The 15,741-nt window shown below is 37.7% G+C and overlaps 1 protein-coding gene across 1 annotated transcript; it reads right to left on the bottom strand.

Annotated features, from left to right (window-relative positions):
* Positions 1–97: 97 nt before the first annotated feature.
* On the bottom strand, positions 98–15,741 carry LOC306882800 (transmembrane 9 superfamily member 3-like). The gene is made up of 15 exons (XM_079437697.1): positions 15,492–15,741; positions 12,354–12,549; positions 12,044–12,166; positions 9,735–9,895; positions 9,422–9,499; positions 9,177–9,308; positions 8,782–8,948; positions 8,536–8,630; positions 6,236–6,366; positions 5,824–5,963; positions 5,528–5,596; positions 5,291–5,437; positions 4,991–5,074; positions 1,968–2,044; positions 98–1,840 (listed from the first exon to the last, which is right to left on the bottom strand). The coding sequence occupies exons 1-15, from the start codon at positions 15,582–15,584 to the stop codon at positions 1,773–1,775; spliced, it is 1,761 nt and encodes a 586-aa protein (XP_079293823.1). The 5' UTR covers positions 15,585–15,741; the 3' UTR covers positions 98–1,772.

The following is a 15,741-nucleotide window of genomic DNA, read 5'->3' as shown; positions in this document are numbered from 1 at the left end:
CATACTGATTTGTGTGTAGTTCCCATCAAGTACTCAGTTGTCCTTGGGCAGAAATTTTAATTATGACAACTTTGTTCATATATAAACCATGCCTACATAACCTCAAAAACAAAGTTTATTTATTTTTTTTCCTTTTTACAGCAAGTTAATATTGTGTTTAAAATGTCTCTTTAGACTTCACATGGAACATGACATGAAAAACCAGAAATCCATTTTTTTTAAACTGGGAGGAATGAGGTTTAGAAAAAGGCTTTGCCACTTCTCAAACTTTTTTTTAGTTACATACTGTATTTACACAATGGAACATAAGAAAAATAAGAACAACAGCTTGGTCTAAGTGTATTTCCACTTAGTAACCATGAAAACATCTAGTAAAGTGTACAATAACTTCACTTTGTACAGTATGTATGCTGAGATTTAGCATGTGTGCCTAAATTGTGACATTCACAATTTTGGTTCAGATCATGGATACAAAAATAAGCACGAGAGAGACGGCTGTCCAAGACGATGAATAGCCTTTCAACTCTTTAAATAAACTAAATAAAATAAAAAAAGCTGATAACTAACTCCTCTATGAGCAGCACAAAGTCAATGAAGCACTTATTTTTGAAACCATTCTACAAGATGCTAATGAACAAGGGTAGTGATGGGGGTCACCTAAAGTGTAATGATGCTTAAAAAACAAACAAATAGAATCTGATCATATGATTTGGTGAAAAATTCATGCAATGTCAGGCAAGATGTAACTGTGCCACCTATCCCACCCCAACCTTCAAAAAACCTAATGAAAAACCTCAAACTGACTGTCCAACAAAAGAAAGAAAAGACACCCTTTAATAAATCTGTACAACCAAAATAAATTTGGGATCTACATCTACAGTTACATTAAGGTTATATACATGGCCACCCCCCTCCATATATTATCTTTACGAGCAGACTTCATTCAAACCCAAAGAACAACATAAGACTGAACTGGAAAAAGAAATATCACATCACACAACCCATTAAAAACCATCTGCCACCAAACCATCATTTCAGATCATCAGTCTCACTAGAATCTGCTGCGGATAGCGAACTCTATCTGATGTGCCAAGCTCGATCCTGCTCTGGTCTGTGGATCTGAGCTACAGGAAAACAGATGTCCTCAATACGTAGAGCTAAAACCTGGCTGTTTCACATCATATTGTTTTTTTTTCTATTTATGAATTTAAAAAAAAATGTATTTTGGAATTTCAAACCACATTATGCTTTTGGTGTCATTCATAAGCATGTAAAACAATACTACAACAATGGCATTGTACAACTCTGTAATACAAAACAGACAAGCAAGAGGATGGACGTAAACCCCACTCTCTAATATTCTCATATAACAGAACAAAGGCTCTCCATACACTTTGGCCTCTTCACTGAAGAGAGCTAGACTATTCCATCAATAAAGATCTGTTCAATGGTTTTTAGGTGGGATAGAGTTATAAGAAATAGGAGCAACGCTGTGGTGTACTTTCTTTACTCTTTTATCTGCCTTTACTGTCTGCATTTCCTCTGGAGGGAAAAACAAAGCAGATTAAACAAAAAATAAAAGTAAAAAGTCCTGTTTATTTCACCTTTCATTTTACCCTTGTGTACGTTTCATGCCGCAACTTTTAATTTAGAATGGAAAACTAGATTTTGTACAAGATACCACAATCTCTTCTTGCAAAATAAATGGAGACTTTGTGCCCGCTTCGATCGGGAGGAAGTATCGGCTGATCCGTAGAGTCGCTGCAGAGTTTCTAGTCAATTTTCACATTTGTGTAGATCTTCCTCACAAAGGCACTTGTTCCCATGTAACCCACGGCTCCTAAAAACAAAGGGATAAAGAGAAAACGATAGTCAAAATGTGTCAATCCCCTTCCCAGATAGCAACATTTATTGCTTAAGAGGAGAATCACAGTACTAGAGAAGTGATTTTCTTTTCTTGTACTCACCACACATGATTCCCAGAGCAGTACTGAACACAGCCATGTAGCCAAAATAGAACGATGTCTGAAATAAGCCATACATCCTGGGGGAAAAAATGAGTAGAGGCTAATTATTGGTATCAGATCCCACATCTACACATAGACAAATAATAAATCAGTTAATTGAAAATGATAAACAATTACAATATATTTACATTTCACACAAGTAACTAGAAATGCGTAAAAAGTGATACTTAATTTGAAGTATGCTCCTCACACACAGAATGTAGTTTCTACTATTTATATGGTATATATCTCACAAAGTGAGTACACCCCTCATATTTCAGCAACCATTTTAGTATATCTTCTCAAGGCACAATACTATATGAAATGAAACTTGGATATAGAGTAGTCAATGTGCAGCTCGTATAGCAGTACAAATTTACTGTCCTCTAAAAATAACTCAACATACAGCCATTATTGTCTAAATTACTGGCAACAAAAATGAGTACACCCTAAGTGATAACAGCTATACGTTGTTTAACCATGCAAAGTCACATGTTCATGTTTTTGTCTGCTTGACAGAACTATAAAAATTTGTGTATCTTATATTAGAGCAGTTAAATTTGGTGCTTTGAGTACAATTCTCTCATACTGACCACTGGATGTTCAACATGGCACCTCATGGCAAAGAACTCTGATGATTTGAGAATTAGAATTGTTGCTCTCCACAAAGATGTCCTAGGCTGTAAAAAGATCGGTAACAACCTGAAACTGAGTTACAGTACAGTGGCCAGTGTCATACAGAGGTTTTCCAAGATGGGTTCCACTTGGAACAGGCCTCGCAAGGGTAGATCAAAGAAGTTGAGTCCTCGTGCTGTGTGTCAGGTGCAGAAGCTGGCTTCAAAAAACAGCCGTATGCGTGCTGCCAGCATTGCTTTAGAGGTTGCAGAAGTGGAAGGTCAGCCCGTCAGTGCTCAGAGCATACGCCACGCACTGCAACAAGTCGGTTTGCATGGCCGTCGTCCCAGAAGGAAGCCTCTTCTGAAGCTGGTTCACAAGAAAGCCCGCAAACAGTTAGGTGAAGACAACCTGTCCAAGAGCATGAATTACTGGAACCATGTCCTGTAGTCTGATGAGACTCTGATAAACTTGTTTGGCTCAGATGGTGTCCAGCATGTGTGGCGACGGCCTGGTGAGGAGTACCAAGAAAATTGTGCCTTGTCTACAGTCAAGCATGGTGGTGGTAGCATCATGGTCTGGGGTTGCATGAGTGCTGCTGGTACTGGGGAGCTGCGGTTCATTGAGGGAAACATGGATTCCAACATGTATTGTGACATTCTGAAGCAGAACATGATGCCCTCACTTCAGAAACTAGGCCGAACGGCAGTTTTCCAACATAATAACGACCCCAAACACACCGCCAAGATAACAACTACCTTGCTGATGAAGCTGAAGGTGATGGAGTGGCTAAGTATGTCTCCAGACCTGAACCCTACAGAGCACATGTGAGGCATCCTCAAGCGGAAGGTGGAGAAGCACAGCAAATTTGTACTACTGTGTACGAGCTTGGGACAGTTGTGGTGTATCAGGTAAAAAATGATATAAATACTGTTCAGTTTCTCGCACAAACCAATCGTTTTGTGTCTTAGGACATTAATGTCTCGTCACGAGCTGCAGGGTTTAATTTGGATTTGTCTGTGCATGTTTTTTTTTTTACTCTCAAAGATTTGATGCCCATTGACTGGCATTATATGACTGACAGACTGCAACGGTTTGAGTTAAAAATCTTTGTTTGTGTTCTACTGAAGAAACAAAGTCACCTACATCTTGGATGCCCTGGGTGTAAGCAGATAAACATCAAATTTAAATTTTTGGCAGAACTATCCCTGTAAAGCTGCAGTCTGTAAATTTTGCCTCTTTGTCGCCATCTCCGTTTGAAAACCTGGAATTGCAGTAACTTGCGGAATTATCTTCATTGCGTGGGTTGTACTCTGGCACGGCTCCAGCGCGGATGAATCTAATGTTTTGAGGTGAATGTGTAGCTGTCAGTCACCGCACCAGTGTGAATCCTATACTTAGTAATCACAGATTCTAGCCTGCGTCTTAGAATCTATGACCCAAATAAGAATTTTCACCGTATATTGTCATCTGAACGAGTAACAAGTCTGCCACGCTTGTTCTGCCCAACTGAGGAAAAAAGCATTACCATAAATCATGCTACCAATGGTGATTTAATCTAAAGATCAGTTAGCTCATATCACATTAAACCATGCAAATTATTATTATTGTTATACTTTATTCTCAAATTACTAATGTGAACAACATCAGCATTGCGCGACTATGAGTATAGTGTGTATTAGCATGTAGATTTCAATTTCTGTACACAGTCTAATCCTCTAATTGTCATACCATTTGAATTTCATATTAAGAAATTCTTTTAACCCAAAAAGCAATCGATGCTCTCTTCGAACTGGTTTTCTTTAAAATGCAAATCTTGTGTAATCCCAGGCTATCTGTAATCAGAAGCACATTTAAAACTGGAATATAATTTAATTTCATTCTCATGCGTTTTATAAACGCATAATCCTTTCTGGATCACAATCTGCCATCAAAATCATACATTTAATTATTCTAGCTGCAGTGAGAAAAGGCTATAAATGATCCGGCACCTGCAGGATCCTCACATATGATAGTCTAGTAGTCAGGACAACTTCTTTATGTTTACAGACGTGACGTAATGACGCAGTGCCATGCTCGAATTTCCAGCGAAAACCTACCCATACCACTCAAATTAGAAAACATTATAATAAGATAACCGTTGTGAATCGGGCTAAAGGCGATAGTTTTGAACACTGGCTGGTTATGTACTTGCTCAAATATTGATTTTGGATAATTTTTAACCAAAATTTTGCAATTCTGCAAAATATCTTTGTTATGGTCCATAAAAGAAAGGAAATCATACATTTTGAGTGACTGAGGGTGAGTAAATCAGTCATTTAAATTTAAAGCATTTGTATGACATTTGAGGAAAAGGAACTAAAACTCACTTTGTTTTGAAGAAATAGTAGTAGAAGGAGTACATGTAAACGTAAACTGCTGTTGACGCTGCAGAGAGAAAGCTTGTCCACTGCCTGAAAAACAAAAAAAAGTTCAAAATTACATTAATCTTAAAACAATTACTGTCATTCAGTCTCATGATGTCATCTGGTTATGCTACATTTACCACCCTACAAGACATTTAAACGCCTCTGTGGTCTGATCCCAAGGGAGGATGGATGTGGAAACAAATTAAACTGCATGAGCACAACAGCATTATAAATACAATATGGCAAGAAAATGCTCCTTACCATCTGTAGTCTTCTGCGTTGAGAAGGAAGTAGGTACAGACGATGGTAACACAGACTGTAACAATGCACAGGATCACCAGCACCAGCATCATAAATCCATACACATAGTAAATCTTGTAGGCCCAGAAAGATGTGAAGATGAAGTACCTGAAGGAAGATGAGGCGCTCTTTTTTCTTATAGATATTCATAGTAATTATGGGTATAAATATAAATCCAGAAACAATTTACAGACTTACATCTCAATGAATATTGACCCGAATGGAAGGATGCCACCTAGACACACAATAACTGCCGGCTCCATAAACCTGCCAAACAGAGAAACATTTAATAACAATGATCTAATGTCTATTTATAATTACATTTTACACAGAAAACATTTACAATATTTACTTTCAAATTACTTAAGATTATATTTACATACGTAGTCACAGAAAACAAAAATGAAATGACACAATGATGAATATGGCATGATATCAAGACAACTGAGCATGTTTGAAGCAGTTTGTGATGTGTGAATCATGGATGAGGTTACCATTTCTTCTCTGGGATGGGTCTGGGTACAGCATTGACCCTACAAGGAAAGTTGGGCTGGCCAGAGAGGTTCCTGCCCAGAATTGTCCCCACCAGGTTCAGAGGTAGAATTACAAAGAAACAGATGCAGCACACTGCAACCTGATCGAACAAATTAGAAACATGATATTTTAACAGATGTGCTTAAAGGCTATTAAGTGATATTATGTGTAATATCAAGGGGATTAGAAACTAAATAATGATACCAGTGTGTTTACAACCAAATTCTGTGGTCCAAAATAACATTCAAGTGATTGTCTTTCCTTATTTAGCAGTTGATCTCAGTTGTAAAATCAGCCTGAGATTGACTTGTACATAAATGTAAATTTAGGCATGTAGGACTATACACTGTATAAGGCAGATGAGGAACTCACCATGGTGCCGAATGGGATGGCTCTGGAGGCATGGTAGTAGATAGCGATGAAGTTGATGAAGAATGCTGTGCCACACACCATGGCAGGAATCAGAAAAGCTCCTATGAACATCTGCTTTATCCATCTCCTCCCTGTGCAAATGATGTAAAATAGTTGAAAGAAACAACAAAAAAAGATGTACATAATTTCACCTTGTGCGATTCCTAGGACACCTTCTACAGGCTATATTAAAGGCCCTGGTATACTTCTAGCAATAATCGAAGAATCAACTAATGTGAGACGTCATTTCTTTTTTTAAGATTTATATTTGGCACAGATTTATATTTGGACAGTAGGTCGACAGGAAGCGAAGTGGTTGAGAGAGAAGGAGATGGGTTTGGGAAAGGTCTACGAGCCGGGACGCAAACTTGGGATGGCCGAAGCACTACATGTCGGCGTGCTGCCCACGAGGCCATCGGTGCTGACTGAGATGTCATTTATTAAAATAAATAAAAAATAAAAACGGCCAAAATTAAATTCGTTTCAGAAGTTTGAAACAGCTTGCCAAAAAAAAAAAAACTTTATGGAAAAGTTGGCTCCTACTGGCAAATACCATCAAACTACCATTGGTCCGTGGTGATGACCTAACAGGTGTGGCTCTGGGGCTCCGCCTTCCTTGGCATGGAAATCTTCTCTGGTTTATTTCTTCTGGTCAGTCCGTCAGTCAAGGTTAAAGGCAAGTAAAAATGCATGAACAACACACTGGAGAGGCACTTTATAGTAGAAATTTAAGTAGTTCAATTCTAATTGAAAGACTCACACCATTTCTCATGCTTTAAAGGGGTTATATAATGCGATTTCAAGTTTTCCTTTCTCTTTGGAGTGTTATAAGCTGATTGTACATAGATAAGATCCCTGAAGTTGCAGACTAAAGTCTCAAAGCCAAGGAGATATTCTTTATAAAAGTTAAGACTCCGCCACACCTGTCTACGTCATGATGTGTAAATATTTGCGTAATGCTGCCCAAATGTTCACGCAATGAAAGAAGGCGTGGTTTCAGTAACCGCAGTTAGTGTTGATGCAGCCCATGACAGGGAGACGCTGTGTGTTTCTATGTGAAAGCTAAAGCACTTTATTTGGCCTTCCGAAAGTAGATGCATTTAGGAATCATTAAGATTACTTACAACAGAACAGCACAACCCAGATGTTCGAATTTGTGCAACGCATTTTATGGACGACTGTTTCGTGAACCTAGGAGAGGAGGTAATTCTGACTTTGCTATGACAATCTGGCGCTTCTGAATCAGTGACTGTAAGTAGGTTTTGTTATTAGTTTTTAAGTATTTGCTATTGACTGTTCAAATGAGTTTTGTGCGTGCGCGCGTGAGAGAGAGAGAGAGAGAGAGAGAGAGAGAGAGAGAGAGAGAGAGAGAGAGACACATCACAGCACCGTCAGCTATCTTAATCGCGCACATACGAGCATCATCACTGTCTCTCTCACGCGACTCTGTTCCCCTCTCGGGCTTGAACTGATGGTAAAACTAAGGACATTATTAACTGTCTTTACTTTTATTTTGCAAGCTGAAGCTCGCGATTATGGAAAGGGGCGTTACATTTTCGATGTTTTACAGTGGTTGCGGTGTTCGGCCAATTACAATGCACTGTGCCAGTTGGCCAATCAGAGCAGACTGTGCTTGTTGGAAGGAGGGACTTTGTAGAACATTTGAAAGAGGCGGGGCATAGAGGACCTACAATAATGTACAGTATTTGAAATATAATGTGTTTTTTGAACATTAAAGCATGTCAACATATTCTGTTACACCAAATATACAAAATAATGATCTTTAAAAAAGCATCATATGACCCCTTTAAAGCAATCAATTCTATAAAGTGCTATATAAATAAACGTGATGTGACTTGAGTGTCGAATTACAGAGCTGAGTAAACGTATATGAAAGTGAAAGTGACGTGACATACGGCAAAGTATGGTGGCCCACACTCGGAATTTGTGCCCTGCATTTAACCCATCCAAAGTGCACACACACAGCAGTGAACACACACACACGGAGCAGTGGGCAGCCATTTATGCTGCGGCGCCCGGGGAGCAGTTGGGGGCAATGTGGACGCCATCAGTATACTGTGGCTAAGTTATTTTAAACTTTTTTTAAACTAAGAATGAAAAAGAACTTTGCTGTGAGTATATCTGGGCCTAAAATGCTTACATATATGGAACTTATGTATACAAACTTATGTATAGCTAACATTGTTAAAATGATATTTGGAGCTTTCCTTATTGCAACTGTTACATATTAGTTTGCATACCTCCTTGTTTTGCATATAGACTTCCACCAAAGTAGCCGTTGACTGGAGATGTGGCAGCATAAACAAATATGGCTGTACTCAGCATGGACCCTCTCCTACAGATGCAAGCATAAAATTCCTTTAATAAGCACTGAAATGTGATTAGGCATAGTCATTTTTGTTGCAGCCCTGTACAAAATAATTAAACAAGACATAAGTATAGGCAATAAGTTTATGATTGCCCTGTAAATCATAGGTGAAACTCACTCTGTGTACAAGTCCTCAATCATGGCCAAAATGATGACGATGAGGGAAACAGAGAAGATCTGAAAGCCAGAGCCAATGAGGGAGGAGAAGATCAGCGGATGGCTGGATGGCCTGAACACATCACCATGAACCTGCTTCCATCCGTATTCATCACCAAGATCACGATCCTGATATAGAGATAAAGAAAAACATAATGTGGGTTGAATTGAAAAAAAAAAAGTAAAGAGCAAGATGACATCCCTGAGAGAAATGTAGCATTAAATTATGGAGCTTTTATCAGAGCTAAAACACATCAGTCATTGTTGTGAATAAACTAATTAATCACAGACATGAATAAATTTAAAAGTGATGGGGTTTGTAAGGCTCATTTAATAGAGCATTTCAAAAGTGATCACCATGTCATCCATTTCCTCTTCTTTGCTGTATCTGGCATAGTCTTTCCTTAATGTCCTCATCAGGATCATTGAAACAAGACCAACCAGGAAAATCACCATCATGAAAGAGTTAAATATTGAGAACCAGTGAATCTGTCAAGTGCAAAACCACACACACAAAAACAAACATGAAACATATTCAATATATCATTCAGCACATTTTATATCCATTGGGAAAATGTTATCAAACAATATGTGGCACTTACTCTGTGTTGAAAGAAGGATGGATCAAGGTACTTGTCAAACCTATCCTCAAATTTCACATCAGATTTCTTCCACTTCACCTGTGAGGATCATCAAAAATCTTTAATATTATACATATGAGAGATATCTGAGCAAACACTGACTTCTTTCACACAATAAGCATTGGTTATACATTTTTTTATGGGCAAAACAGCTATGTTAAAAGTATGGGGGGGGGGGGGGGGGCAAACCACACAAAGTAAAATTTTAAGTGACAGTTTAACTAGTATTAGCAAATATTAGCAGGTTTCTGAGGCTCAAGGAGGATTTACTCACCGAGTATGACATGGGAATTCTTGTGTTTGGCACAAGCTTGACCTTCCCCTCGCTGGTCAGGTTAACATCCACAATTCTATCCCCATTGTGTCCAATCTCCAGCTTTTTGTAAGTCCAGAGATAATGGTCCTCACCATTCTCGTCAGCTTCACCAACAATTCCTTAAATAATCCCACAAAGCTATTTTTAATAATGTCAACAGTATATTATTATTAAAGTAAACAGTAAATTAAATCCTAATAAAATTTAATTAAAACTGACATTGTTTACTCAATATCATTCTCTGCTGTTATTAGGAATGATTCAGTAGCATGTTATTCTTTCATCAAATGTAATAACATTCTGTCTCTAAAAAGACAGGAATAACCACTAACATTTTACAGTCCAGTCAAACCCTAAGAGATAAGTCTGCTGTGTATTATTTCCTCTAGAATATTGTGTTTCATCTGAAAAGCTTCACATAACAGACACTTCACATGCAATTTCACATTGTCGTTTCAAGAAAAGAACTGACAGAGACATATTCAAGCTTTTGAGACAAACTTAATATTATGCATTTCACTTTATATGCAATATTGTATATCTATATTTATATATGCTTCAAAAATCATTGAAGAAACAAAACAGTCAAAGATACATCTCAAAAACATATAGCTAACTCACAAGGCAATTAAAGTCCAACTTAATTTCTTCCCATAATCAAATTTTCTTAATTCATGGGAACTATTAGAACACTTAATAATCCTACTGCTCTTTCAGTACAATGATCACACCACGGAAGTTACATTTCATTAGTACTGTTGTTGAGTAGTAGCGGTTTATTAAATGTTCCCTGGAAGGAAACAGCATGGATGAGAAGCTTCCAGAAAAAATATAAAGCAATTTTGTCGGATTTTAATGGATCTCAAAGAACTTTCTAAAGTATTTCTGTTCCAGTGTCCCCACAATGATGACTGCTAGGAAGTTTCATTCACCTTGTGACCAAAGTCTCATGAGACAACAGCATCCAACGACAATAGAGCGGCAAAGATGACTAAATGGAGACTCTCACCCTAAGGATTGGAATCCATTGCATTTCGTTGAGTGCAAGGTTGGAGCAGTGCAAGCTGGGATGCAGTGCAGACACTAATAAAGTTGTTAACTTGCAGAACAGTGGCTCACATCCGTGCACCAAATGCTGGATTTTTCTACAATTTCATTCAGCCTGATGCTCATCATAGGACACAACTTCCAGCATTTTGATGACCTTCTCGCCAGCCTCAAATGTTGCATAATGGACGAATCAATACTCCTCAGATGCTTTCTTGCCAAAAACCACCACGAACAGAACATCCCAGGAGACCCTTAATAAAGGCCCAGATACATACAGATTTACAGATGCTGCCAATTTCTCTTCTCTGAGAAGACAAATCCCAAGAACACCTCAGATATTAGAGTCCAATGCATTCTCATCATTGATGAGGTGTACAAAGTTAACCGTACCTCGGAGAGCAGTTGGTAACTTTGCCGCTGCACATCCACACAGAAACGATGGGCCCAAACACAAAGAATGTCATACGCATAACGGTTTCAATCACATTTTGGTGAAGGTCACTCATGAACCAAAACCCCCATCTAGTCTTTTTGATGACTAAAATGATCATCATAAAACTGTTCATCATTTTTGTTGTTTGTACTAACAGATTTTTTCTCAAATATATATTTTTTACCCTTCAAGCTGCTGTCTCACTTACAAACTTTATCAGCTGAAAAGTTGTTATTTTTATATTTTATGTAATCGAAATCAAACGGAAATAAATTAAAATATAAAATTAACAAATTTAAAATTAAAATAAATTTTACCTTGGCAAATAACTTAAAGTTTAAGTCTAAGTACAAAAATTGCTAAAACTGAAACAAATAAATGAATAAAAACAATTAAAGCTATACAGAAACAGAAAAAACAAACTAATAAAAATGACAAAAGCACAAAACTACTCAAATTAAAATGTATTTAGGAGCTGGCACAGTATTCACTGCTCGCACAGAAGTTTAATTTTTTCAGAGTAGCTTTCTGTCGGTCAGCATGGCATATTTGTGTGACCAATGTGAACATGAGTGAAATCTGCATAGAGAACCTTTTCGCCCTCAAGCGAAACTCCTGAACATGTGGATTCTTATTAAAATGACTAATGATTAATTTGTCGAGCAACGGTTAATGTGACTGCACTTTTCCTCAATAACACCACATACAAAACAGAGAAAATCTGTAAACAAACCAGTGCCAGGGTTTTGTACACTTCGAAAAGAACAGCATCCTGGTTACTCACCCCAGATGGGAAGGTCATCTATGTACATTTGGTACCAGTAGTGGTTCTTGATGGCATAGACAAACGCATCTCTTTTAGGTTTGTCAAGTTCAATGTCACAGTATGTTGTCTGCAACACCTCCTCTGTAAAAGACAAATCCACATTGCATTCTTATAATCACCAAAAGAGCAATAATACTTACAATACTAACCAACAAAAACATGAAGGAACTACTAATTTAATTTACATAGTATGACAGTCTAATTCTCGTGCCTTTGATAAGCTTCATTTGAATAGGTTAACACACTAGAGATTAACGTACGACCATACCTTTGAACTGGATATCCAGACCGCTGAACTCCAATTCAACCCCCTGCAGCGCCTCTCCTAACGTCTCATGATAGTGACTAATAGTTTTCTTGATGCCCACGCAGAACGGTAGGGAGAAGTACTTATAGGTCTCCTGTCGGTTGTGATAAGGGCCCACTGTATTCATCCATAGAACCACCTCCTCTTTATCTGTGTACTGCAAAAGAAAGAGAGCAGTCATCAGCTTCTTTGTGATGTTGATTCAACTCCAAGATGTCAGCATTTGAAAGAAAGTTTTAAAATAAACAGAAACTAGCCTGCATTTACATGCAGCCTGCATTCTTCAAATAATAGCAAACTAACATAATCATTCCTGAATCCGCACACACACAGAGCATGCTGTCCAGGGCTCAAGCACACCCATAAAAATTACATCATTGCTTCAAGATGAAGTCATCTGGCAGAAAAGAGATTTTAAAATTGAGATTGTGATGCTGCCAATCCCTCAAGCAAAAGCAAAATAAAATAAAAAATAAAGAGAGACCATTCTTGAAAGAAAAACTGCTTCAAAAAAAGAATACTGGTTCACTTGTTCAACATTACACTTCACTTCAGTCTTTAAATAAAATTGATGCATCCTCCAAGTGGACAGGCAAGCAAATTTTATACAATGCGGTTTAAAAAAAAGATAAAGAGTTACAGACAATTGATTGCACTGCAATTCCTGCAATACACATACCAGATATTCCCAGTGGAGAAAACTCCATAATTAACATCAAACTTTCAAATACAAAAGATTTTCCAGTAATTTGTACAAAATATACTGCACACAATTTTGTCTAGTGACCAATATGATATCCGCATCAACAGCATAAAAAAAAAGTGTACCTAAAATGTTGAATCAACTCGTGAACTGTGCAAACTGTGTTAAGTTATCATTACTGACAAGGGAAGATGTATAGACTGCTCACTGCTCAACATATTCAAAAGCTGCTGCCAAACCAGTTATTAGAATTTACAGACTAAACTACACAGAACCTATGACAGAGATGTTTGGAAGCAAAGCTTTTGTCACATTTCAGTGGTTATTGGTATCCTATTGTATGTTTAACAAGGTTTCTTATTCAAAATGAAAGACCCTTTCCTTAGGCAAATAACAAACATTAGACATAACCGGTCACCCACTAGACAGACATTAAATTCAATTGATCCAGGGATGTAGACAATCTTGATGCAAAATAAAGAGTCTCTTGATATTTTGGGGTGAACTATTCCTTTAATTCTTTGAATTACAAGTCTAAAGAATCACAGCAAAGATAGGGTGTGAACATGAAAATCAGGTAGTGTTACACAATCCTATCCGAATCTAAAGGACAATACAGCAGCACTCGCAACACTGGATGCACTGATCTAAATAAAATGAACATGAGAATAAGAGGAAGCGAAGACAACTGCATGTTTGTATCCATGAAACCTTAAACGCCGTCTCCCACGCTCAGAGGTATTCTCCTTGGCACCAGTTTGAATAAAAAGGAGCCCATTAAGTATCAGAAATCCCTAGATCTCTTGAGCATATGAGGACTTTTTATGTACTATAATTCATAATCCCAGATTATGTGTGGTTCTGAATACTAGGCAGTAATAATATGAAAGCTGTAAAAGGGGCTGCAATCAAATGGAAGATTCAATCTTAGTAAAGACTCATAATCAACTTGTCTGATCGTGCGTCATAACAGTTGTTCAAATTCTATTCGATAGTGAGAATATACCTGCCAATATCCAAAATGCTGATGAATTAAGGAACTTCAGGACAGTAGAATGACATTCAAATTCACCCCCAAAATGCTGTCTAAATAGGTCCTGACACAAATGATCTTTGGACACACTAGGGCACTTAAAGTCACAATGAAACGGAAGTATAAACAGATATTTTCTGTATTGTATTACAACCGAGTGTAACAGATTATCAAAAAGAAACTGGGGGCGGATTATCGAAAAAAGTGTAGAGTGGGGTCTTGGTTCTCTGTATCCATTGTTGATTGGATTTTAAGATGTGCACCTTAAACTCAGAACTGGAGATAGATTAATGTGAGCTGCAGTTATGACATATTGATAAAAAATTACAAGGTCAGAAATAAAAAAAAAGAGAAGAAAAAGATGCTCAGATGAATTGTTCATAATATCTAGCCTATAGCATAAGATCTAAATATGCATTTTGATTAATTTGAATGTTGAATTCATGCAGACTTTAAAGTTGCCTCAAATCCAAAGCAAACATTGTTATCAGGGCTATAAGACTGCACACTGCATTTATATTTTTTACAGTGTGTAAAAAAAGATACAAAAAAAACTTGTTAATTGCTTAATTGTTAGCTGCCTCATAAAAAAAATCCTAATTTTAAAATACAGCTCATGTAACTTTTTTATGTTTTATGATTTGTTATACGTGTTACCCAGGGCTCTGTCATTGTGTCATTACCGAGCACAGAAATTATGCGGCCTTCAATTGAACCATTGTACAGCAAGAAACTAATTTTATTAGCGCAGACAGGTTGGTATATTGACATATTTTGATTAAATACCATAGACCTAGGAACTGTAAAATGTACAGTCACCGAAATGTCATCGAGATAAAATTGTTATCCTGTCACTGTATTTCTAAGGCAACATTCTAGCGGCTTTTAACTATAAATGTAGCCATCTTTTACAGTGTGTCAGTCATAAAAAAGCCTGGACGAATCGGATGTGTGTGTCCAGACGGACATATTTTAAGCTAACGACGATTAGCTGACCCTTCAGAGTAACCTCACACATAAACAAAAGAAACACACAGTACACGAAACACATTGAGAGGTTATGCCTGAAATAACATTACACTTATCATACATCATAGGAGGAGACGAACCCGATGACTGCGAGCACTGCCCTGCTATTTGCACAACATAATGTAATTGGATAGCTAATGCTAAGCTAGCCACGTAGCTTCTAATGTGCTTAGCATTTCTAACACAGACACGGGACAATGAAACAGTCACCGAGTCCACTGTTTTGGATTTATTTCTGTCGTTTGCTGTCAGACACTTTTGTCAGAGCAACCAGCCTAACATCTAACGTCTCTCGATACTGTACACGGGCTTCTCGGCCCGCAGTTTATCTTACCTTGTGGTCGTGTTCATCTGCTCGAACTGGCAGCAATGAACTAAAAACAGTCGTCAGGACAACCACTTCAATCGTCCACCTGCAGAGCCCCATGATTTTCTAGGGATAATTCTGCGACTGATTTGAGATGGTATTTTTGTTGGGGGCTATCCCACCTTCCTTCTTCCTGGTTCTATGGCAGTGGTTGTCTTAAGATGCACACATACGAGTTTGTCGTAAAACTGTTCCGCGAGCGATCCGCGCGTTCTCC

Source organism: Barbus barbus, assembly GCF_936440315.1.
Source record: "Barbus barbus genome assembly, chromosome: 16".
Taxonomy (NCBI): domain Eukaryota; kingdom Metazoa; phylum Chordata; class Actinopteri; order Cypriniformes; family Cyprinidae; genus Barbus; species Barbus barbus.
This window is presented reverse-complemented; position numbering and strand designations above follow the sequence as displayed.

Coding starts and splice junctions, on each gene's coding strand:
- LOC306882800 (XM_079437697.1), bottom strand. CDS start 15,584: ATGGGGCTCTGCAGGTGGACGATTGAAGTGGTTGTCCTGACGACTGTT. Junction 12,550..15,491: donor CAGATGAACACGACCACAAG/GTAAGATAAACT, acceptor TTTCTTTTGCAG/TACACAGATAAAGAGGAGGT. Junction 1,841..1,967: donor TGCTCTGGGAATCATGTGTG/GTGAGTACAAGA, acceptor CTTTGTTTTTAG/GAGCCGTGGGTTACATGGGA.